Source organism: Pseudoliparis swirei, chromosome 18 (assembly GCF_029220125.1).
Source record: "Pseudoliparis swirei isolate HS2019 ecotype Mariana Trench chromosome 18, NWPU_hadal_v1, whole genome shotgun sequence".
NCBI lineage: Eukaryota > Metazoa > Chordata > Actinopteri > Perciformes > Liparidae > Pseudoliparis > Pseudoliparis swirei.
In genome coordinates, this window is record NC_079405.1 from 18,948,726 (window position 1) to 18,974,968 (window position 26,243).

General features: G+C 39.5%; 2 protein-coding genes across 4 annotated transcripts in view; both read right to left on the reverse strand.

Moving 5' to 3' along the window:
- Positions 1 to 20,576, reverse strand: part of tfeb (transcription factor EB) — a 40,413-nt gene extending 19,837 nt beyond the window's left edge. Inside the window, exon 1 of one of the 2 annotated variants that reach the window (XM_056436918.1) lies at positions 19,064 to 20,576. The gene's annotated coding sequence lies outside the window, so the exon portion shown is untranslated. Of the gene's footprint in view, positions 1 to 9,385; positions 9,410 to 19,063 lie in introns of those variants that run through there. The other variant, XM_056436917.1, reaches the window with a different exon arrangement.
- A 101-nt stretch (positions 20,577 to 20,677) lies between these two features.
- On the reverse strand, positions 20,678 to 25,048 carry tmem183a (transmembrane protein 183A). Of its 2 annotated transcripts, none has more exons than XM_056436920.1 (8): positions 24,860 to 25,048; positions 24,338 to 24,427; positions 23,669 to 23,815; positions 23,422 to 23,581; positions 22,824 to 23,004; positions 22,351 to 22,431; positions 22,071 to 22,223; positions 20,678 to 21,585 (listed from the first exon to the last, which is right to left on the reverse strand). In XM_056436920.1, the coding sequence occupies exons 1-8, from the start codon at positions 24,921 to 24,923 to the stop codon at positions 21,400 to 21,402; spliced, it is 1,062 nt and encodes a 353-aa protein (XP_056292895.1). In that variant the 5' UTR covers positions 24,924 to 25,048; the 3' UTR covers positions 20,678 to 21,399. The 2 variants fall into 2 exon arrangements, with proteins under 2 accessions (XP_056292895.1, XP_056292894.1); XM_056436919.1 differs by having other exon boundaries at positions 22,071 to 22,226.
- Between the last annotated feature and the right edge of the window lie 1,195 nt (positions 25,049 to 26,243).

Genomic DNA, 26,243 nt, shown 5'->3' on the forward strand with positions numbered 1-26,243 from the left:
TTTCAAGACAAAGGTCTCAAGACCTTACTGCCCAAGTTTGGAATTAATCGGGTTTAAGCTCTAGGAGGAGTTAACTGTTTTACAACCCCTAAAAACATGAAAAAAGGCCAAAAAGGCATATATTGAGGGATTGATTGTAGCGCCCCCTAATGTTCAAATATTATGAACAAATTAAGGTAGGTTAAGGGTGTCCTTGTGGACATAGGCTACCAATTTGGTGAAGATAGTCAAAGTGATTTGGAAGTTAGTTGTCTTTATATATTAGGCCACACCCCTTGGATGTTCATTGGTCCATATCCTCTGAACGCAATAAGATATCAACAATCTGTGAAGAATTTTCGTTGAAATTGATCCAATGATGAATCTCAGAAATTTTCGGATGAATCGGACCAAGCGTTTTGGAGAAAAGTGAAAAAAACAGCGGAAAATGTAAGTAGGCGGAGCTTAGGGGTGATATTGGCAATGTTGTAGAGCAGGTCCAAACGGACGTGTATGGCAACTTTCAACTCAATCCGTCATCGGCGAAAAAAGTCGTGGGTACAAACACTTTAGGGGGCGCGAGAGACATTGTTTTATAAACAAATACGAAAACTCAAAAATCACAAATTTTTCACGAGTCCTGATGTGCATGTAAAATGTCACTTTTTGGAGGTATGAGATGTGCGGCCAGTCGACGTTTGTTTAGAGAGAATACGAAAAAGAATCCTTTGAAAAACAATAGGTTCCTCTACGACGAAGTCGTAACGAGGACCCTAATAATATAATTGTAATGCTTCGAGATGGCAATATGGCTCAATAGAACCCCCTAGAATGAATTTTCATTCAAAAGCCCACATTTTTTGCCCCCAATGACTAATTGACTTGTAATTCAGCATACATGTCCGCTTGGACCTGCTCTACAAAATATTATTATGACCATAAGCTACGTCTACTTAGATTTTTCGCCATTTTGAATCTTGTAAAAAACACATTCTTTCTAACTCCTCCTAAACGATAGGTGTGATTCATAGACAACACTTGTTGTGGTTTATTATTGGTTCAATGCAATAAAAAATCTTCAAAAAGAGGATATGGGCCAATGAACATCTAAGGGGTGTGGTCTAATATGTAAAGACACCTTCCTTCAAAATTACATGGCCTATCCTCATTAGATTTGTAGCTAATGTCTACATGGCATTAATACCCTATTTTTTCAGAATATTTTAACATTAGGGGGCGCTGCGATAAATCGCTTAATATCTGCATTTTTTGTATTGTGTTGTAAAACAGTCAACTCTTCCTAGACATTAAACCTGATTCATTCCAAAGTCGGGCAATATGGTCTTGAGACCTTTGCCATGAAAAATATTTGAAAGATTTAAAGAATATTAAACGATGTGCTATCTCCAGACCGACAAAGAAACACCATTCGCCATGAAAATGCAAGTTGATGTAACTGCCATACATTGTCTAATCCGCTCCATATTCCTCGTATGTCATAATATATTGACCATGAAGACATTCATAAGCTAATTTTGAATTCGACTCATTGCGCCACCGAGTGGCCAAAGCAAATCAGCTTAAAACACATCGGGTAAAACGCCCAAACGGCGGGCCTGCGTTCTCCGCCGAGGGGGCCGGCGTCCGGAGGAAGGAAGGAGGAACGAGGACCCGCACATCGCTGCTTGCAACTTTAATTATTCTTCTTCTCTCCATGGAAACGTCGACTGGCCGCACACCTCACCAAGTGACATTTCCAGAGCTGCCAACTTTTCAAAAAACTTGGAGTGAGATTTTGTCGGGGGTGACCAACATGTTGCCGCGCACGCAGCCACACACGTTGGTGGCTATAATATCAGGAAATTTGAATTAATTAGGCGTTGTACCCATGTTGTACCCTGCATTCTGGCCTGGCAAAGGTCTTTTACGAGACATCTTTGCTACCTTAACGTTTTTTAATAACTCTACTCTCATTTACAAAAACATGCCTAATTCTATTGCACAAATGTCCTGTCTTTATGTTAAATTCTTTAGAATACATCTTCCTTGTTCAATGTGCTGTTTTGAAAATTTTTGAGAGGGTCCTTTTCCTAGGCCTGCAAATAAAATGATTGCAACTTGGTGAGGATAGGCCAATCATTTGGAAGTTGTGTGACTTCAAATATTAGGCCACATCCCTTAAATGTTCATTGGTCCATATCCTCTGAACGCAATAAGATAACAATCTGTCAACAATATTTGTTGACATTGAACCTCAAGATGTTTTCGTATGAATCGGACCAAGCGTTTTGGAGAAAAGTAAACAACACATTTTTTTTATAAAATTCAAAATGGCGGAAAATCTAAGTAGGCGGAGATTATGGTCATAATGTTAGTTTTTGTAGAGCAGTTCCAAGCGGACATGTATGCCAATTTTCTAGTCAATCGATCATTGGGTGCAAAAACTGTGAATTTATTAACAAAAACGCACATTAGACTCGCTATAGAGAATTCTTTTTATAAACAAATAAGAAAAACACCAAAATATAAAAAGTGTCACCAGTCTGGATATGGTTAGACGTACCTCTGACTGGCCTCCCCCAACTTAGTTTCTCTCAAAAAATAAATGGCAAGGTACTTCCTTGATAATGTTGTCGAAGTCATGCAGGAGTCATGTGGTCTTGTTGTTCTTGGGTTATCATATGAGCAGAAGGACGATGGGGAACACCCATAAACCCCTAACAAAATCTCCTCCTCTTTTGTCTCACCCATACACACTCACAACTATGTACAGTGGGAGTCCCAGGACTGACAGTTCCCCTTCTGCAATGACTTGTGTTCATGCCCATGAACCCTGAATGAATAGCTTGTCTGGAATGTAATGGAAGTTTTCCTGTCTTCAATCAGTAGAATTCAATTCACTTCAATTCAGTTTATTTGTATAGCCCAATTTCACAAATTACAAATTTGTCTCGGAGTGCTTTACAATCTGTACACATAGACATCCCTGCCCCAAAACCTCACATCGTATCAGGAAAAACTCCCAAATAACCCTTCAGGGGGAAAAAAGGGAAAAAACCTAGAAGAGAAATGAAGTCTCCGAATCAAAATTGCCTTCATCCGTTTTATTCCTTGCAAGGAGGAAAAGTCCGTCACAGCTCTCAGGGAACTCTGTGACACAAGATTCAACGAACAACAGTCACAGCCTTCTTTATATAGATTTAGGTTACACCTCCTGGCCCCGGTCAAACAAACACAAGCGTTAATTCTAAATTATATGACAACTTCACCGAAGAAGTCCTCTTTCCGACATCCTGAAAGGTCAGCTCCTTATCTTGATCAGGCCCCCGAGAACTTGTATCTGCTCCCCCTAACACTACCTGGTTCCTAAACCCCCGGTAATAAAAAGCCATTAGTTTTATAACGGCTGGCTGGTCCATCCCGCGAGTTCCCGTTACCCCAAACCACTCTCCCAATAAACTACTGATCACCTAAGCAATATGTTCACATTATATGACATTACTGTATTTTACCATTACAGGAATCACACAGGTGTAATGAAACCGTTTAAGGACATCAGGGTCTAAACAACCACTCAATATCGGATTACCCCTGTCTCTTATCAGAAAATTCTGTCTGTATATGGTCATAAAGGGCAAAAGACAGAGAGAAATACATAGAGAGTGAGAGAAAAGCTCATTGTGCATAAGGTACAATAAGAAGGGCAGCTCCTATTGAGGACTGAAGCCGCCTGTTGTCCGAAGTGTACATTTCAGCACCCGAGGGGGCACACACTGCCCGCTTTGTGCCTATTGGATGCCCTACATAAAAAACACACACCCATGCAGAGATACACATTGAAACACTCCAACAAAAACATGTAGCCGGACTTGGACTCAAGGACAGGCCGACTCCACACCAGTAGATCCAAACTGCCAAAACAAACTGAAATACCCCCCATAAAAAGTATATAAGTAGACACAATATTCACAGAATGCACTTTCCTAGAATGCTCACAACTACTGCTGATGTTGGAAAAACTGTTGTTCCTGCTGCTAACATCTGCAGCAACAGGCCCTCTTGTAATAAAATAATTAGTTGTCTCTTTCAAGGTGCCTACTTAAACTGACAAACAAACAAGTGTGTTTGCACATATACACACAGCGTTGGAATAATGCACAGTGTTATATTCTGACAAATAGGGTGATTACATCTCCAAACTCAATCGACAAGTTAGGAATGCCAGCCAGAGGAGGATATGCACTCTATGCCTCAAGGGTCTAAGGCAGTGGTCACCAACCTTTTTGAGCCCAAGATCCCTGACCTCCGCTTTCGTGACAGGCAAGATCTACTTCTTGAAATGTTGAGAGAAAACGACCATCCAGACTGGACTGACAACTTGAGGCTTTTTATTTGGCCTAATTGTAATTGAATGCAATCAAAACACTTTGGTCCAGCTTTCAAATTGATGTGACCAGGAACACAGAATTTAAATGCAATATAAAAAGCTAATTATTTGTTAACCGCACACAATATGAACAAGAACTAACCCATTTGCAATGACTAGCTGGATGAACTACCAATATAAATGCTGTGTTTATCGACTGACATTACAGCACTGACAACATGATCAGTCGGTGCAACTCATGCAAGTTCAGCTCTGTGTCATCACAATGCCATCAAGTCATGTGATTCTAGTCAGTGTTATGGCTGTGACTGAACACTATCTGTGAGCTTGTAGTTGGGCTCATAAGCACAGACAGCCAGTCCGAGGCAGTCTGTGAGCTGTCTGTCAGTAATCCGGCTGATTTGGTGATTTTCTCAACTCCACTGAGGGACAAATTTGGTATTCATGAAAGTTTTCTCATCTGGGATTCGTTCTGAACTCAGGCCGTTGGTGATAACATTCACATCAACTCTACAGACATCCTCAGATTTAAATAATTATAATAATAATAAATATGAGAATCACCATTTGTGACTCCTGCATCTGTGCTTTTTCAAATAATAGAATAAATACAATTGCAATCACTTTCAAGTAAACCAGATTGCTCCACCAGACAAGAAAAAAGAGAGCTCAATGTTGAGCTCTTGTTTTGAAGAGCAACAGCAGAAAAGCCGAACTCACCGAGGTAGGACCTGGCAAGTCGCCGAGAGTCTGGCCGTAAACATGTATACTAAGGTACAGGCATTTCAACATTTATTTATTGATGACTTAGTTTTATGTCTGTGTACTTTGACCTTGTGAAGTTATCAATAAAGGTCTTTCTGCATTTCCCCTGCGCCCCACCTGTAGTACTACATTCCCCTCTTTCGGGGACCACATCTGAGAACACAGCTCACAGGTGGAGATCTTTTCTGACGTCCATCTTACGCAGTCAGGAAGAAAACATCTCAGAAGACACTTCAGAACATTTTCGAAAATGAGGAACAATGTGTATTTTGGAGAGCGACAGGGAATGTCTCCGAGATCGACGGGTTAGCGACCACTGGTCTAAGCTAACACATCTAGGCGGTATAGACTATAAAACTAGAGGCAAATTGTAAGAAAGAACATTTACATTTTTTAGTTCTGGCCAAAAAACGTTTTGCGTGAGTTCACACATTCTAATCAGCTGAACTTTGAGTGCAAATAGAGCTTTGAGAAAAAGTTGAAGAAACTAGATATCTTCTTCACAAGAATGGACATAATGACATTGAATACCTGTAGCTTTATATGCTAAACTCAAAAATCCATAATGTTGAACACCCAGCTCTGCAGAGGGAAAATGCTTATAACACCATGTTTATGTAACACTACCTAACTTTCCAACAGAAGTGAAGCTATATGCATTTCATAAAGCCTTCAACTGTGACAAAGCCTTGACACAGAATAAGTATATGTCCTTCAACAAATGTGCACACACACTGATGGGATATGATATCACTTCCTGATATCAAATAGTGACAAACTGCTACCAGGCAGCATGATTCCCCACATGGCCTTCCCATTGCCTGGCATCCACTGGGGGAAGCAGGCATCTGTGACGCAGTAAGAGCACACAGCGGCCATTGTGTGGCTAACGCTGTGATGTCACAGCACCTTCACTTTAAACAGCAAGTGGGAGGATGTAAAGCGGAGGAAGCCTGGGTCAGAGGTCTACTCTGGATTGTGCCACAGATTAGTCACAAACATACGTGCCAACAAAAAGCACACAATGCTTTTAAACATTAAACATGCTGTGTTTAGCTTTAGTTCCTTCCTATACATACATTCATGCGCAAAGTGTCGCACTCATACACATTCATAGACATAAAACAGACAAGTACACACACACACACTTGGGGAGCAGTGTGGGGCAATGGCACCTGTGCTCAAAGACATGGTGTTAATTTTTGGAGTGTGTATTTTTAGAATGGACTGCCATGCCAAGAAAGGCCTTTAAAACAGCCTACATTGAGCATTTAAATGTGGGATGTGAATATGCGCAAACACTCAGGAGCTCTCTCACAACAAATCTTGCCGGCATCTATACATACATGAGGCTACAGCTGCGGCAAAAGATTCAAAGACAAGACTGAGATATTGACAAGTGCAGACTTTTTTTTTACAATACATTTCATGTCTGTATTATGATCACAGCAATCCAGAGTAAAATCAAGCTCAAACAAATGCTTGAACATCTCTTGAAATATGTTTCTTAAACTGAGTTTAACACTTCAAGAACCTCAACCAAGTCAAGTCATGACAGCGTTGACAACGTTGTTTAAGTCATGTTGTAGCGTTTGTAAAACCATTGACAATCAATTTTGATACTAAGTTTCAGGTTATCAAACGCTTTAGTCCAACTCCTTGTTAAGATCACAAAGGTTCCAAATGTAACACTGCACTGTGCACTTCACCATCACCGCACATACTTACTTTCTCTCTCTCACACTCACACACACACACATACACACACTATCTGTCTGCCTGCTCTAATGACTAAAATAACCACCTCTGCTCTCTGTTCTCCTTTTCAGGAACACCCTGTTCCCCTGAGCCTTGGTGTATTTTTTGGTTTTATGAATGTATCTGCACAAATCTGTACGTGTGCGTTTATGGACAGTTGGGATAGGGGGACATGCACACAAAAGGTAAGTGTTCATGTGTATTGTCACTCTATAGCATCTGTCGCCGTTCAGGACATGTAAACATATCTTAAGTATCAATATTCCCTAAACCATGGCCTCACACACTCAATGGGTATAGTTGGTAGGATTATGTGACAATACTGGCATGGCAAGTATGGTTTCCCTACCCCTTCCTCTTTGGTCACACACACACACACAAACAGCTGTATCCCTTAGCGACGGAACACGCATGCAGACTGGACAGTCAGATAGTTTCCAAACACGCAGGACTGGTATTCTGTTGGGTCTATAGCTGCTTTAGATTGTTTTTAAATTAAAAAAATTCCTGTTCCCACCCAACGTCTGTACGAATTACATAAGACATTAAGGGTTTAGTTACAGCATACAGGGAGACATTTAAGTCAGGATTGTCAGCTTTATTTAGTCGGGGTAGACCACAATCACTGAATCGGCATATTTGTATAATATAGAAGCATTTTAGGCACTGAGACAGACACATGTGCAATTACCTGTTTAAGAGGAAAAATAGTTCCCAAGTGATATTAATATAATCTGCTTGTGTTGTTGACTACATATCGCAATGCTGGAGAAAGTGGATGGTAATCTGCAGGGGGAGGTCATGAGCCAGGGAGAGATGAAGAAAGGCGATGGAGGTGTGAAATGGCAAAGACACAAACAAAAAAAGGGAGAAATAAAGTAAAAAGAATGGTTGGTTAAAACTTCAAAATGTACAGATGGAATAAAGACCTGTTACATGAGGTTACTGTGTGTGTGAGTGTGGAAGATTAACAGAAGAAGCAGTGGAGTGTTCAAGCAGCAGGTGTGCAACACGCACTAACAAACTGAAAAAAGAATTTCCAAGTTGGAAATGAGGGAAGCAACAGACAATGAGTAAACCTGAGTAATACCACACTCTGCATTATGTTGCAGGAGATATTTATTATTCAGTTGTTTAGTTCAGTTTTTCATGAAGCAGATTACTGCAACTCTTATGCAGATGGTTCTAGTGTTGAGTTTGTTATGAGAGGCACTTTCTTATCTGGTTTCTGGCTGTTTTAACACCTTCATTTTTCAAATGAGTAGCGGTTCAAGCATGTTCTTCTTGTAGACGGTCTCACTCAACTTTCTGAAAGCCATCTGAATGAATCGCCATAACTCATCAACATTGTGTGTGAATCACAATGCCTATCACCTTCTAAAAACAATCTATAAATAGTTGACCAATGGGGACCCTAGCCCAGAGTGAATCTGTCAACTCAATCCTGCTCTCCTTAGGTCACAGATCATAGAGATGAGAGAGATTTGAAACTAGCGAGGAAAAGACAACAATACGCCATCAGCACACATTTACCACCATGTCGAATCAAAGTACGACACAATGAGATACAGGAAAGACAATAGACCAGCATCACCAATTATAACCACAATGCATCACTTCCCCTTTCTGTCCATCAATTTTCACAACTCCCAGTTTTGTCAGTGGTGAAGCAACTTCCTTTGCAGGAAACCCTTGGAAAAAACAAACGCTGTTTGTCATGCTACAATGTCTTTACATAAAAATGTATTGTAACATTTTTATATATCGATGCCCACTTATGTACAATACTTAAATGGTAGGAAGGAAAACTAAAGTAAATGTTGTTCAATCTTAAGTCAATAAGGCTATTTTCTGTGCAGAGGATTAGAAACACACAAACAATGCATACGGTAACAGAAATAATGCCCATACAGGTATTCACACTGTGGTGTTTGTATATTTTCCCCTGTAGCTGTGTCTACGGTGTATGAATGTGTTGAAAGTCGCTTTGGATAAAAGTGTCAGCTAAATGTAATACCTTGTGAACTCTAGCAGCACTGGAAACACACACACTATCTCTTAGCACTCTGGCTTCAATTTAAGTTACCTTTTTGATTGATGCCTTTTGGCAAAGAAGTTAACATTAGAGAACTGTTGTACTTCATGTGGTAACTTTCATTGTCTCCCCACCAAACTGCCAAACAATCAGTACCATCTCTCTGACATTCTGCCTCCAGTTAGCTGGACATAACAAACAATCATTAGATTGCTAAACAATCGAGTGATGACTCGAGATCTCTACATCCTATTTCTTTTTTAGAAAGGTCAAAATGCAATAAGTTACGACCAGTTTACTGTCTACATATTAAAGTTAGAAAAGGAACTACAATTTAATAACGTTACACTACTAAGACATGTTCAGTTTCATTTTTAGATTTAACTTTGAGAGCCAGCCTGATTGGAGCTCAGATTGACACCGATACATAAAGTACAATATGTATAACTTTAGATCCTTACCAGCAACTCTTCAACTATCCCAAATATAACATAGTGGTGCCAAGAGACATATGCTCACCCACGTGTTAAGCACACACGTCCTGACAGTTGGCAGTTGTTTGTCGGCTGGGAACTTGTGTATTCATATGCCGGTTCACTGGTGGTGACGGCACTCCCCCCGAAGGGCTACAGTAAGCTGAGTGACAGTCACTATTAGTCACCTTCCTTCTTCTCTATAACCACCAGCTCAGCTTCTTATTCCTCCTCCTTCTCCTCCTCCTTCTTCTCCTCCTCCTCCTCCTCCAATTCCCCTAAATTAGCCTGAATGTCGTAGTCTTGGGCAAAAACAAGGAAAGCCCTGTGTCCAGCAAAGTTAACTCCCTTGCTCATTTTCCCCTTTTGTGTGGAACTCCTCCTCCTTCCACCCTCCTTACTGAAATAATGTACAGCATTTGAATTTAGTAACACCTACACATGTGCATGCATAAACACTGATGGACTCTAGATGGAATTTCCTTATTTTGTCTGTCAGGTCATTGTGAATGTGTTTTTCTGAGCTATGGGGCAGTGAATCAGTATATTTACTTCTTCAATTGCACATCTAACCCCGCACACACACAAATGAAAATACAAACCTGCATGCTTAGTTGTCAATAATAAAAGGTAACAGATAAAGAGAGCTGGAAAGGAAATAACACTGTATGTATTATTAAAGATAATTTGTGTCCATTGAGTATTGTTTATATCACACATGTATAACTTATCGCAAAAAAAGAGACATTCCATAGCTAGTTAGAATTTACGGTCAATACCATTTATTCGTAAAAACAAACAAACCGGACATTTCTTTAAAATATGTAGAGGTAAGGTGATCACAGTTTGTGACTGATGCAAATTGATAATATTTGAAATATCGCTGATTAGATGTGACATTGTGAAGGTGAATGCATAAGAAACCCCTTTTGACAGCATTTGAGATGCTAGAGTGCAGCACTATTTGTGTAACTTGATCTATTAAAATAAAATAGAATATCCTTAAATGTAGGTCAGTAGAGAAAGAAATGTTGCTTACAACTGGCTTAGCGTGTCTGTGTATACTGTAGGATAAGAGCATCCCAGTAACCTATATAAACTATGTGCGTTTACCTGTGCAAACACACAAACAAAACACGAATGCACGCACACACACAGCTGTGAAGCAGTGTGTGTGCGCCCCTAAACATTTGTTTGTTTTTGTCCTTTACTGTATATATCCTGTATGCACTTATCTGCACTTTTCCCATATGCACCACAATGCAGCCCTGTCTTATGTTTACTGTTTTTATGAATGCTATGCATACATAATAATTCACCTTTTTACTTTTTTACCATCTTTCATCTCTTTTGATTTCTCTTCATCATGCGTTTCCTCTCTCCCCTGTGTCTCTTGCCCGTTCAATAGTTTAAAGGAGGAGGAGATTCAACATCAATGATCGTTTCAAAGAGTTAGGCACCATAATCCCACAAACCAATGACCTGCGAGTTGCTTTAATAACATTGTATTTTCAGCGCAGATTTGTTTTGCTACTGCCGGTTACTTATCTATGAAATGGCCAGTGTATACTTTACTGTGGTCAAAAGTATTTGCGCTGGAACGAAGGCTCTATACTACGGGCGTCTGTGGAATACGCACACACGCGCCGTACACACACACATACACACACACACACCTCTGCCCTCCATGCGTGTGTAGACATTTCTTGTGTACACATGTCAGCATTTGCAAAAATACACACAAACAGAGTAATGCCTCAACAATTTCAATCGATAGATTTGGGGCGACTGTGGCTCAGTAGTAAGGGTCAACCTTCAATCAGATGATCGGCGGTTCAATACCTGGCGCCGCTTGCCCATGTCCATGGGTCCATCAGCAATACACTTAACCCCAAATTGCTCCTGTAGCTGTGCCTGAATGTGAATGTTCTATGAATGTTATCTATTCTTGACTGTCATCAGTGTATGAATGGGTGTGATTGAATGATGTGAAGTGCTTTAAGTGGTCAGAAGATGAGAAAAGCGCTATACAAGTAGACGTCTATTTACCATTCATCATAACACACGCTCCGAACTCCAAAAGCAGACGCACATACAACATATCAAAGAAACAACAAAAGGTAGACTGATCACTGCTTGCTGACAGGGCCATTAAAGGAGCCTCCTAGTGGGGAGATTATGCAGAATATAGAGCAGAATATTTTAACCTCAGAATGTGGGAAAGAAATATATGGACAGGTCCAAAATAAGGAGGATGTGCCAATAAGATAAAAGGATTCAGAGGACAAAAAATATGTTTAATTAAGCAATTGTCAATGTTAACTTGTGGTTTGTCATACTTCTTTATGAAGTGACATGACTGATTTCAACTGTTGAGCTAACAAAACTGTACCTATCAGTGGAGACATTCCTTCTCATCAGACCTCGGCTGTAAGTTCAATTTATTAAACTAGAATGCAGAGTGGTCAGCTTTAAAATCAATAAGCAAGTCAATCCGCATCTGCCTCGGGTTGCAACACACGTCTGCACAAACAAAGCATAAAGGCCACATGCAGAATGCTGATTATGTGCAGCAGCTTGTTTGATGGATCTCCTATGAGTGATGCATTGAAACAACTCTTCCATTACCCAACTATTACTACCTCTTCATCCACACTCTCCTTTACCATCCTGTATCCCTGAAAGCAGAAACACAACACTGGTATCAAAGTGCCACTCAGCTAGTTGTGCCTATCACAACAGAGGAGAACACTGGCCAGCATGCTTCAGCAGTATACGGCTGACAAGCATCCCTTGTTTGTACACAAAGCATTTATCAGTGGTCCAGCTCCAGTTCTCATAGTGCCCGCAGTGTATTTACTAGGCTATTTTGGTCCAGGGGCAGGACCACCTCTCAGGCCCTCAGCTCATTGGCTGGAAAAGCCGTGTTCCTGTAATGCCTGGCCAATGCTAAGGCGTATAAGTAGGAGGGGAAATCATTGACCAAGAGTGCCTTGTCCTCTTTTGACAATGGCTATAGAGGAGGCTCGACCCAAACATGCACGCACGCAAGCACACACACACACACACACACACACACACACACAAATACAAATGCGTGTCCACACACACACCAACAGAAAACTCAAGACCCTCTTCTACTTGTCTGCCGAACAACTTTCCCTTCGGTTACTCCGTCGGTCACTATGGTTGCAAACAAATGACATACATAGACCATTGTTGTAGCTCTACTTAAAGTGAAAGTCTTTGTTGACATTTCTCAGTGAGGTTTCACCGAGCTCTGCTAACCTAAATATACCTTTTTGTTAAATTGGAAAAACAGGGCAGTCACTGTCATAAATACCAAACAACCAGGGTTGAAGGTGATAGATCTACAATTTGACCATTTATACATGGATTTGCACATAACGTTGTGTGCATTAATATGAAGTCCTCTTTAGTGCTTTAATAATACATGTCACATATCATCCCTGATGATATTAATACAAAATAATATGATTGTTATTATTATTATAATTTCATGTATCTCTGCATTGTATTTCCATACTTTGTCAACCATTGCACAAAATGGTAGCTCAAGTGTTGATTTTATTTGGGCTGCTATGGCTGGATATTCCAAGCACAAAGCCACTCAATGTGTATTTTGAGATTGAATGGAAGGTATTTGGGAGTTAAGTAGAGAGATAAAAACTTAAAAACGTTCAACTCCTCCTCCCCTTTCACTGTCCCTCTTGTTCTTATTTTGTTTAAAAACTATAGACTAGTATGAAGAACTTGGCTGCCAGACTTTTGAGAGTAGAGAAAAAGTACTGCAGAGAGAGCAGAAAAGGTAAAGAAAAAAAGGAGGACAGAACAATTAAATCACTGGAAGAGTTCAAGGAGGTGTCAAAAATACGATAATAAAGAAGTTAATTAATAAATAAGCCTACAAAGAAGCTGCGTATGTGTGCCAGATACGCATCCATTTCTCTTAGGCTGACCAAATATAGGGACAGTTTTTGATCAAGCAGTGCAGACAAAGGAATGTTGTTTCTCTATACACAGAAGCACATGCACAACCTTATACAGTAGATCACTGTATTTCCGCGTCAGAGGATTTTGCTATGGACTATGGCTAACACTAACAGAGAGGAGGAAGATATTGCCAAATAAAAATGTCAATAAACTCAGGCAGAGTACAACGGTACAGCTAGTAAAATCATGGTGCTTTTCAGCGTTACTAATCCCAGCAGATAACAGCCATTCTAAAATGAGAAGAGCGCCTGCTATCAACTGAAGCAGGAGCATCCATTCAGTTCTTCAGCTGAGCAGTGAATTTACACGGGTTGGAATAAGAGATTACCTCCACTAAGACAATTTCAAGTTCACATCTGGGAAAGTCATAAATTAGTCCATCCAATTTTTTATTTAAAAAGTATGTGTAACAACAACATCAACAACAGAAACAGCATACATTTATGCTAACTTTATATGGACAAAGGGTTCTCCTAAAGACTATAACAAATTATAAAGACATTATTCCTGGTTACAAAGACTAGTTCCTGAGAGAGACTGAAGGATATCCTGTTTTAGACTATCTCAGTCAACTAGCAACTGAAACATTGACATTTAAACACCTTTGTGGTTTAATACAGCAAACATAGAAAAGTGGTAGAGAAAGAAAATTGTATTCTGAGAAATATAAATAATCTGTATGCTTTGGAAATATTGGGAAAGGTTGACATGGTGAACATATTGGAAAGGGGCAGCTTAGCGTAGTGTAGTAAAAGCACAAAAAGATGCCTTTTCCAAATTAATCCGTATTAGCGCGTGAACAATCTAGATAGAAGCAGGATTCAAGAGTGTAAACCCTGGTGAAGGCAGACTTAAAAGGGGAGGTAGTTCCACAGTTGCTCTCATCCTCATTCACCTACGGCGATCAAACAACCAGCGGCTTCAGTTAAAACTGCACATCATAATATGGAGAAAACTTATGTGATGAAGGACTTTCAAGACATATGAAAGAGCTAAGCATTTAAAAATCTTGTCATCAAACAGTAGGACCTTGTATTTATTAACAGAAAACCGCAAAGTATTCGCAAAGTCATGTCATTTGTGAGTCATTTACATTCTCATATGAGAACAGACAGAATCCAAAATGTTATTGAGAGAAAGGGCCTTTCTGTTTTGATTGCAATTAGTTTGTTTGGCAAGAACACTAGGAATTTCATAATGGAAAACCTCTTTGAGGAACCCTCATGGTATTTTATTATGAGAGCGATGAGCTCATTTGAGAGTTTGTAAGAATGTTCGGTAGCAACAGACTTTCTAAAGCAATAAAATAGAAAGATTGTTTGCGTGTGTGTGTTTATGTGTATGTGTGGGATATAAAACATATCTAAAACAATAGATTTATTTCAAAATCTTCAATGCTGTATAGAACTTTAAAAATCCAATGTTTTTGCTTCAGAATTATTTAAAAGATATTTCACAATACACACCGACATACACGGTTTGCTGAAATAACTGAAACTGCAAGAGAAACAAGTGCGATTGCCTCATATTATGAGGCTTTTTTTCGGTGTACCTGTGAACACTGTTTACAAAATCATCAACATTATAACAGTGTGTGAAAAATAAGCCTTAATCTGTATATATAAATATCTAAAAAAAACATGGCTGAGCGGACTGATAAACGTCTTCATAAGGAGATGAAAATGTAGCTCTTGAAAATCTGTAGGCCTCTAAAGTTGCAAAAAGCTACAACTACACGGTTGCAGTTCAACAAGCAAATTGTCCAAATGTAAATATCAGGTCAGCTGCAGCGTGGTTTTACAGATGCAATGGAGACGCCGTTCTTGCTGATAAAAGACAGACTGTGTAAGACAACAACTACTGTCTGTCGGTCAAAAGAGGATATGAAACAGTGTATTGGAGATAAGATGAGGAAGTGGAGTCACACATTCAGCACATGCGCTAAAACGCCCCACATACCCTCACCTCTGATAGATCATGGGTCATGTTCACACATATAGCACATGGCAATATGTAACTATTGTGGTTTAAAAGGTCCCAGCTTTAGTGACTAACATATAATTTAGTTGTTTATTTTGTGTGTATCCCTTTGTATTTTTAAAAGGGAAACACCATGAAGATACTTCATTTAACTTGTTCTGGTCTAGTCACAAAGTGGCGAAAACACTGTCTAGGTCACGGGAGATTTGTCCGTATGGCAGGTGGATGGAGCTGTGTTTACACACACCTGATGCTTTTTCACACTAGAGTACATCCATTGAGTCTCGTCAGTGTGCCAATGTGCATTTGTGTGTGTAACACTGCCTTTATTTACCTGAAGAAAATTAACCCCATCTCCAACACTTACGAGCGGACGTCAGTCCAATGGTGCTGAAAACATGACCCATGCACACGCCTTTCTATATTAGGTGGAAAATAAGCGCAAGCTTATTTGAGCACTTTAGTGATTGTACGCGTCAAACATTCAAACATATTTGCCAGGGGATAATAAATGATCCAATATGGCCAGTGGCTTTGGAAACTAGGATATAATTTTGACAATTTATTCAAAATGGTCACCTTTGGTTTGAGGTTGTAGTGCTTGAAACCCAGCTCTGTTTTCTTTTATTGGCCATTTGAGCAGGCTGCTGCTGCTGCTGCGCTATAGGAGAGAGTGTGATCAGTCTGCCAGGAGTCACCGCTGCTGCTGGACATAGTGAATAATCCCCTCTGACCTAGCTGACCGTGACCTCACAGTGTTTACTGACCCATAACCTTTCATACTGTGTGCACTCCATAACCCCACTGCCTCCTCAATGTGCATCTTTCCCATTCTTAACAGTTCTTCTACACTGTACAAAAGTTTGTGTTGGCAATGATGGAGCCCTGGTAAAGATCTTAATTGCATCTATTCTCCTCTCACAGAACGCCTTATTGCATCCAACCATTGTCTTATAAAGAGTCTTGATACTGTATGATTAGACAGGACGCAGATATCGTAAGTAATCTTGTATGATCCTCTTCGACAGGACTTTGAATTAGAGGCATTCCAAGGAAACATTATATAAACACTGCAAGAAGCACATGATAAAATTACAAGTCAATAATTAAATTTAGTTCAAATGATTGATTGATCTGTGACAGCCCTATATTTGTGTGTTACATGCCCAGAAAAACTTGGTGCCAGTAGATCTATCTTTTTGATCTGGTCACACAACGGAAATGTTTCCATTCATTCATAGATTCAAAAAAATGAGGGAGATAAAGGCAGTGAAAAGGAGAGATAGAGGCAATCCAAACAGAGATAGTGGGAGAAAGGTTTTGCGTCTTTCCAGGTGAATTCAGGTTTAACTGTGATGACACAGCTGCTGTTTAACTACCCTGCGTGCTACAACTCTGGATCAGTGTCATGTGGAAAAAGACTCGGCCTCAACACACATCCGTTGACACATTCACTCAGTGTTTGTATGGGTTTAAATACATACATGTTTATTCATCAATAATGTGTGTGCCCAAGCATAACAAACTACTCTAATGCATCAAAACACAGATTATTTCCTCAGAGCTGCAGCTGAACCTGTCTCCATGCATGTGGATGCCCATCTGTGTCTCAGTGACAGTAAACAACAAAGAGGTGGAACTTCTCTTGTCCTATAGTATCACATTTCTGTTTGGCTGTATATCAAAACACAAAATCGGAAAATGCACGTGCCACTAAGAAACCGAAATAGTCACTGTGGTTGACTAACCTCAGTGATCCAGTTTAACTTCCCTGCAAAACAAATTGTACTGGTGGTGATTGAAGATGAAACGGGATTAAAAGGAACACCTTACAAGTAAATATCTACAGACCTACAGCTATTAAACAGATTTTTAACTGCTGATAGTTTGCTCACTGCTCTATTAAGGGTTTTCCTGTGTATTCCCATTGCTGCTGTTCCTTAAAATTCATCTTTCAATGTAATCACAAAGTGTATTAGGACCACGGAGCTCTAGGTTTTCTATTTCTGGTAACTCACTTTAAGATTTGTCATCATAGTATCTCGTAACACAACATGGTCATCACTGGATCAGCTATCGGTGACAACAGGGACATTTCTTAGAAATGGACTAAGAACAAAAGTGAACAAGTCACAAAGGCAAGCAAAACCTCAACAAAAAGGTACTCATCAGTTAGTTACAACTCTGACATATTGAGACATTTTTGCTCTGAACTTTGGCCCTGATTATGTGTTCTGGAGAATGGTATGAACAATCACAGAGGCTAGGTAGAGAGGTTAGAGCTTAGGGACCGGGGTGTAATGTGCTTGGTGCTTTTTATTAAGCTAATGTATGCTTCCTCACATCCTCTGTCATGACCTGCACCTTGAGGAGCAAAGAGGTTTCTGGAGGAGCTTAGAGCAAGGAAACACACGTGTATCTTACACAGAAGTCTTTTATCAAGTAGCTTTACATATAAACATATGGCGCATAGTTTAATACAACTGAAAGTGCTTAAGACTAACACTCTGGAGCTGAGTATTTGCCATTTGACATAATAGGCTCCTCCATCCTCACGTCATTTCCTTGCATCTCTGTCTCTCTCTCTCTCTAACACACACTTCCTCACTACGAGGAGCTAATATGCAAAGAAAAGACACTAGGGAGGGAAGCAAGGAGATGCGTTAGCATAATAATGATAAGTAGAGGGGATAAAGTTGGAAATTATCTGGAGTACTTTTTCATAAATACTTTTATCATGGCAAGTAATTCCAAATGGCAAAAGTAATAAAGACTATACCTAATATGTATAGTTCCACAGCTAAATCCCAAGTAAATAATCATTAGAATAAAACATGTATAGTCTTTGGCATAATAACAACTCCATAGAGGGGACAAAGGGGTTTTATTTTTGCACCATGAAGGATTTTCAAGTAAAGTATAGTCTGTGTGGTTTACAGTCCCACCATTTATACATAGCAGCATACCCCAGGGCTGAGGTGTTGTCACTGACACCAGCCTGGCCACTGCTTATAAATGGCAAGAGGGGAAGTTCTCAAATGATGACAGTAAAAAGGGGTAAAGTGGTGCATTATAGTCGAAGCCAGCGGTTTCCCAAATGGTACCAGCATCCCCGTCAAAAAGGCAAATGGACCAACTTAAATACCATTTTATTTGATACAGTTGTTATTTTAACTTTATATCATTGTTTATTTTGTGTGAGTTGTATTCTGGGAAATATCGGCGATAAATAAAGTTCAAAACGACACCAATAGTTTATATGTGTGGATGTCCAAATCTTTCTAAATTTATTTTATTCAGATTCACAATCGCATTATCATGAGCTGGAGAAGAAAGATTGACAAATATATATCTTTTGATTTGTGATGCTCGCAGCCCTGTAGCCTATGTCAAGTTTGAGGGTTTAAGTATATGTCTCTTTGTCTACATTGGAGATATTGTTAAATAACATTTTGTGCAATGATTTAACAATTTGTAATGGCCAAGTGCAAGACAATATTGCCATTATTTTCACGAGGATAAATAATAAGTTGGCCACTGTTCATTTTGAACATCACGAGACTTTCCATGTAATTCGGGAAATACTCTTTGAAATAGCGCTCACGAGTTTCCAGAGGTACTCGTGTAGTAGCAGAAGTCACATTTCAGTGTCGGAGGTAAAATATCACTTACCCGCTCTGAAGGTCAGACAGAACAAAGTAAAGAAGTCAGGTTGCCGAAAAGTGCGTGCCCACTTCTCTCATGCGCTCTAATACCAAACTTGCCGGGCACTATCTGAAGAAAAAAGTCGCGAATAAAAGCAGTTTCAAGTTTCTCTGTATTAACACAAACCGCTATAGCGTGTACTACCACTGGCACTTCCCAGGCTAATTTGTTTTCCTTTCGTCCGTCGAGATGTTGTCACAACTCCGAGCGTGTGTAGTCACCTGTACCACCACCAATAGCAAAGCGCATACGGGTTTGTGGGAAATGTAGTTTTCCTCATATCTACCACAGACCGGTATTTTGAGGCGATGACATGATGCCTGTTGACTGCATAGGTTTTACGAGGTCCTCTAACTTTAGCCGAAGACTTCCAAGAGTAACGACACGACTAAAGGGATACAGCGCCTGCAATTGAGACACTTCTTTTATTCTACTTCTATATTGTTTCATATATTCATAAGGCACATGTTTTAGGCCCAATTAACTTTTAATGTAATGTATCAGTGTTTGGATGAAGGTGTTGTGTTGAAACCCTGTGCGATTCAATGCAACCAATACTTTTTTAGACAAATGGCCTTATACTTTTGAGAGCATAGTTTGTGATACTTTTGAATTAGGTGTGCAATAATACATACCAGGTCCTATTATATTAATCATAGGAACCACATTTTAATTAATTTCTGTCCGTTTTAAAATGTGGTTCATTTGCTTAGCCAGCAGGTCTGACTGCAGTATTTCAGGATGTTGAACATCCAGTTATTTGTCTGCGTTTTTTTCTTTGTTTCACTGAAAATAATATGGCATGTTCACTTGTATAAGTGCAGTAACAGCATGATGACTTTCGTGTAGCACAGCGGTAATACTCAGTATGAACATTTCATGTCAAGACTCTAGGCATTTTGAATGGGCAGTTTCAGATTTTATATCTCTGCAGTGCTATATTTTTATCAATTAACTCATCTGATGAATCTACACCAACCACTTAAAACAATCAACTGCTGATAACCACAACATCCAGCTGTTTTCAACTTTCAATCTTACAAATGTAAACTGTTTGTGGTCAATAGATTATTTTTTCATTCACAATATATGTATATGTGTTAATCAATCCTAAACTATTTTGACGGCATCTGATGGATAGATAAATCAATGGTAACTCTCTCCCAATCATAATCAAGCATGTGATAGGTATGATTCAACACTAACTCAAGAGATTGAGAATTCACAACAATCATTAGGGTACGTGGCTCACATCTTGAGGAAGGAGACAATAAACATTTGTTTTAGGAAAAACTACAAAGAAAAGAAACAGCACCCAAATCAGCAGATAAGTAGAAGAAGTCTGAGGTAAATCATCTCTTTGGCCCCTTCAGTAAAGAGCATTGTCATTAATATTCATATACTACCAAATGATGCTGCCTTAAGCTAAATACATAAAGAAAAAAAGTACAACTCTGTTGAGGCCGTTTGTAAAAATTCTAAACCAATGGAAAATCAAGATGCTTGTGTGTACGGTCAATCACACACTATACATTACTGTCTCTGTTTGATGATCGCAACACAGTATAAAAAAGAAAAAGGTGAGGGATGGTCACACATGATAAATCACATTTGTGCCATTCAAGATGTTTAATGTAAAATAATGCCAGAATTGGGACTCTTTATGCAACTGGTAGCTCTAAACGTACATGTTCCACTCTGCGATGTCTTTAGGGCTGTGCAATATATATATATATATATATCATCAATCACTGATCTAATCGCATTCATTTCTATACTCTAAAACATTACAGACTTTTGTCTGATATCAATGTGAAACAATTTGCAGTTAGATCTCTCCCAACTGTCCTTTCTGATTTATTTTCCAGAATACCCAGCAAAAAATTATACGGGACTGTTGGAACTGAGGACGGTTGAAAAAGTAGAGGGACTGCTCATATGGCATATTTGTTTACAAGATCAGTCTTCCAAGGAATAGTGTTCATACAGGACAATTCTGTGGTGAAATATTACTTCCAGGAAGAACAATGATGTTCAAATTAATCTAAAAGTAGGATGTGGAGGTTAAAGTGGTTGTTGGGGAATGCAACAATTTTGATTTTGACACTGGAAGGTAGAGTTTGCATCCCAGCTCAGGCCAGTCAATGTTGGGTTTCTTTAACATCGGACAATAATTGAAATGTGAAGTGTTGAATCAACTGTGAATGAAAATAATCCACGGTTATCCAAAATCATATTTCTGATGAGGGGATGTGATAACAGCAGGGTTCTTGGTGTAATGTTCTGCCAACAGGGCAGGATTCCTATATGTAGGGTGAGGAGGGGTACTGGGGGTGCCACCAGTCCATGAGCTTTACACTGTGTACTGGGTCCAACACCACCTGAGTCCCACCCTGATCCCCCCTCTTCTTCCCCCGCTGGAGTGGCGTGTCCTGGAACACCAGACGAACACGGTGGTGTCGCATGTCTGTGCTAACGTTGATTGTGAACTATAAGAAAAACAGAGACAAACCAGTTCAAATTAGTAGAGGAGTTTTGTAATCATCAAGAATTACAGCCAAGTGGTTGAATGCTTCCACCAACAAGTCATGTTAGTTATTGTGACCATGACATCTATTGCTTCTGTCCAACCCGGGAAGAGGGATCCTCCTCTTTTGCCCTCCTGAAAGCTTCTTCCCTTTTTACCCTGTGAAAGTTTTTTTCTGTTTTTTTTCCTAATCTGAGAGGACCTGGGACAGGGATATCATATGTGTATCGACTGTAAAGCCCTCTGAGGCAAATTTTTAATTGTAGGCTATAAAAAATAAACAGAATTTAATTGTGCCAAATGTGTTTACTGCGTATTGCGTTCATAAGAACCGAAAACATACTGCCAAATCTTTTGCCTGTGCACAGCCATAAAAATGGCATTTCAACCTTTTCATGCAGAAGATTGATATTATCTAATATTCACCAAAAATTAAGAATTACTAACCAGGGAGAGTGTCATGCCCATAACCACAGGGGTGAAGATGAAGTTGAGGGTGGTGACCTGAAGCATGTAGCAGTCAGAGTCTGGGTTTGTGTGGACATCTTTGTATTGTCTGGGCATGCACAAGGACTTGGCACAACCATTCTTACTGTGTCCCTGCTGGGATTAAAATGACCAGAATAATACACAAAATAAACATTAAAGCAACGGCAGGTTATTACTGACTATGTCAAAAGTTATCAAATTAGGAAAGTGTGATTGGTTTTTAACAACCTTTTTTTACCTGCTTTAAAAACTTGAAGTTGAACTCCCACAATGCCTCAGGCCGAGTACCAAACACCTTTCTGACCCAGAACAGTAAACACTGCAACAGGAAATATTAAGCACATAAAACCAACATTTCCAAAATGAAAGGCTAGTTTAAGTTTGGACATGCAAATGTGCATTTTTTTCCGGGTGTCTTTCTTGTTTTAAATATATAAATGAGACAAAATACAAGACCAAATGAGTCAAGTCAAGACTAAACAAGGTGCCTCTATCATGAAGAGTATAACTTAGTATGGCTCCCTTTGAACTTGCTGGTTGTGGATAGCCTGAATATCACATAAGCAGGCACAGTTAGCCCTAAAATGTTCTATTTAGTCATTGGTGCATTTGCATAAGGATCTCCTAAACTGGCAATACCAACACATAAAAAATACAAAACATAAGCTCTATATCCGTAAAATGAGTGGCTGAACACATCAAAGTATTTACCTTGGAGTTAAGCAAGGTTGTGGGTGTTGATTCTGGCAGGGCAGGGATTTTTGAGACACGCAAGTTGAATGGCTCATACAAATGAAAAAGGGAGCGAATCACACGGGCACGTAAAGAGCACGTCCTGTAAATGCAGTCTGGCTGGAGACGGTACGGCAGGTCAGCATCAATCTTGTAGTGCCTGTTAGAGATGAAAGGACAAGAAAACATGTTATTTATACAAAGTGTCAGTTTATTGGATATGGTCCTCATTTTATGAATAAATCATGAACTTTACATGGAAGGTAGTTTTGATTCTCACAAATATATTCTTTTATTACATTGATCAAAACAATTTAAAAGTTTTCTGAGCAGTACTTTCACTACTACTGGCTTTTGAGAAGGGAACCAGCAAATTAGTCTTTAAAGAAATACTTTGATGAACCAGTCTCATCAAAAATGCTTTCAATTCAGTTATAAATTGGGCCTTCAGGGGCAGAGACACATTCTTCTGGTTAACTTCTCAATAATTTGTCAATTAAATATTGTTAGGTACAAATAGAAGCACTTTTTATCTGTTCACCCTTGACTGCACATAGTAATAATAAAACCTCCTCACCTTCTGTAGAGCCTGGTCCAAAACGCAGCAGTGCATGTGACTATCCAGGCATTCCTACAAATTAAAGCAAATCTGCACACATCCTCAGGCCGAATATAGGAGGCGAGCATTAACCAAATATCCACTGGATACTCCCCCCCATCACTGCTCTCGCTGCTTTCTGTGAAAACATGCAAACATCAGAGTTAACTACTAATTGGTATGCCTCCCTCATTTGCATTACATATTTTACAAAAAATACAAATACCCTTTCTCCTCTTGTTTTTCTTCTTGTGGGCCACTTTAATATCATTTTCTCCATCCTCTTCAGGGTCTAGGTCATCACTGCTGTCCAAAGCGTCAGCTGTGACCTCTACAGCACCCTGAGATGCCTCCAGGCCACAGAGTAATTTCACTGAAACAGTGTGAAGTTAGACATTTAATCAACATTTTAATAAACATACAATTCAGTGTATTGTGTATATCCCATTATCACAAATTAGCCTCAGAGTGCTTTACAATCTGTACACATACGACATCCCTGTCCCAGGACCTCACATCAGATGAGGAAAAACTCCCAAAAAATAGAGAAAAAAAACTTTCACAGGGCAAAAAGGGACAAAACCTTCAGGAGAGCAACAGAGGAGGATCCCTCTCCCCAGATGGACAGATGCAAAAGATGTCATGTGTAATCATTACAGAGTTACAACACATTCAATGAGTATGACAGAGTGTATGAATAGTTTGTAGTAGGCATGGACCACGATCCACACCTCCATGATCCATCAGGCAGATGGAGGTAAAGAGGAGTGGGCGGGGCATCAGCAGGGCCATGGCATCAGACCCAGCCAAGTCCAAAAGGAGACTGTATAATGCCACATTATTACTGTACTGAAATGTCAGGTTGTGACGCTACACCATTACAAGTTGATGTTACCTTCCTTCTCAACTGCATTTGCAACAGCCTTCTTCACCCTCCCTGACTTTACAACGGCCGGGTCGGCATCAGCATAATCAGCAACAGTTACTAGGAAAAGCAGATAACGCTTGTTTTTCGAATATTCATACTGTCGAGAAGTCATATGTCTTTCAAATATAACAGCAGAACACGTTATGGCCACTATTAACAGTAAGCTAACTGTTGACTTAAACTTAACGTTACGTAACGTAGCTAACCAGTCAATTACGTTAGCGATGACGATGGACGCATCTACCTTTTAGCCCTTGCTAATAACAGAAAACAATCACGAAAAGGTCACCGTAGTAACGAAGCACTTTAACTATACTGTAGGATACGAGTTAAATAATTAAATGTCGTTGTTGTAAATTGAAGAAAGAAACCACTTGAATACCAGCGGCGTTGAGTGCCAACAGTGGGCGTGGCCTACACATGGACTTATGGGCTAGGCAGCATTATACTGCAGGCCAAAGTAAAAATAACCTAACGCTAGCTCGTTACCTGAATCTGAACAAACGTCCCCGGCTCTAAATTTCAGCCGTTTTCGGTTCCCTTTCTTGGGCATGTCGACACGAATGATCTGTGAATGCTTAACGGGCCTGTGGGCTCTGCCATGTCTCTCTGGCAAGCTGAGGTAGAGAGAAAGAAAGAAAATGTAGAAAGAAATTGAAAACTGTTCCGCCGGGATCTTCAGCCATCATGGAATGACGTATCTCTGCAAGTAACGCGAGAGTATCGTCGTCGTTTCCCCCTCTGCTTCTTTGCTGCCCTCTGCTGGTTATTGAAAGGTGTGTCTGTCCCCTTATTCTATCAGTCAATTACGACTTTGTTTTTGGAAGAACAGTTACACGCTTTAAAGCAGCGTTGCTACTTTTCAGAATGCGTTATGAATACTTAAGCTAAAGAAAAAATAAAATACATCTATGTTGGTTCGTGGTGAAAATAGATGTTCCTTTTATTTCTAGATTTCAGTTTTAATATTGATTATTAAATCTATATTAGTGCATTTGATATTGTCTCAAATGCTATCTGTTTGATATGTAACACCCACTCACACTTGTTCACGGTATTCCGGTATTACTGTGAGCAAGAAACACTGAGATTGTTCCTGTGTCATTTGTTTCATTTGCCCATCGACATCTCACTTAACAGCAATATCAAAAGTTAATTAATGTACAATTACTTCATCACTGCCTCTCGGTTTCTAATGCAGACCATTAAAGCACACCAGACATCACTGAGCCGGGTAAAAAAACAATGCATTAGTTAGAGAAGGAAGACATTGGCAAAAATGGTTTACATTGTTGTCAGACCCAAGAGTCACAATGCTAAAATGATCCACATTGCTGTGTTCAGTGACATATGTAACTATTATCTGAAAGCGCTGCAGGCCACAGCAACCCAAAATGACTGTTGCCAACATTGTTATCAAAGCCTTTAAAACTCAATTTAAATAGAGCCAGATCTCATAGAGTGAATTATATGTAAAACAGAAACATTATTAGCAAGCATTTCAGGTGCTTAGCAGTTGTTTCCCCTGATAAGTAACTTTTGTAACAATAACAGTATCTATTCTCATTGTTACTCATCCAACCTACAACTACACCAAGTATCAACCATTAAAATCAAATCTCACTTGCTAACAGCCCTGTAGCAATTTGGAATAAAGCAAAAAAAACGTTTACACTCTTATACATAACAATTGATATCCTTTATCTAACTTCCCAACATAATCATTTGTATTTAAATGAAAAACATAATTGCAATCCAAACTGTACTTGCGTATCTTGAGTATTTCCACTACTATTCAGAGGAAAATAGAGGGGAAAGTATTTTTCACTATACCTCACATGTATTTGATACCTTTAGTTACTTTGTAGATTCA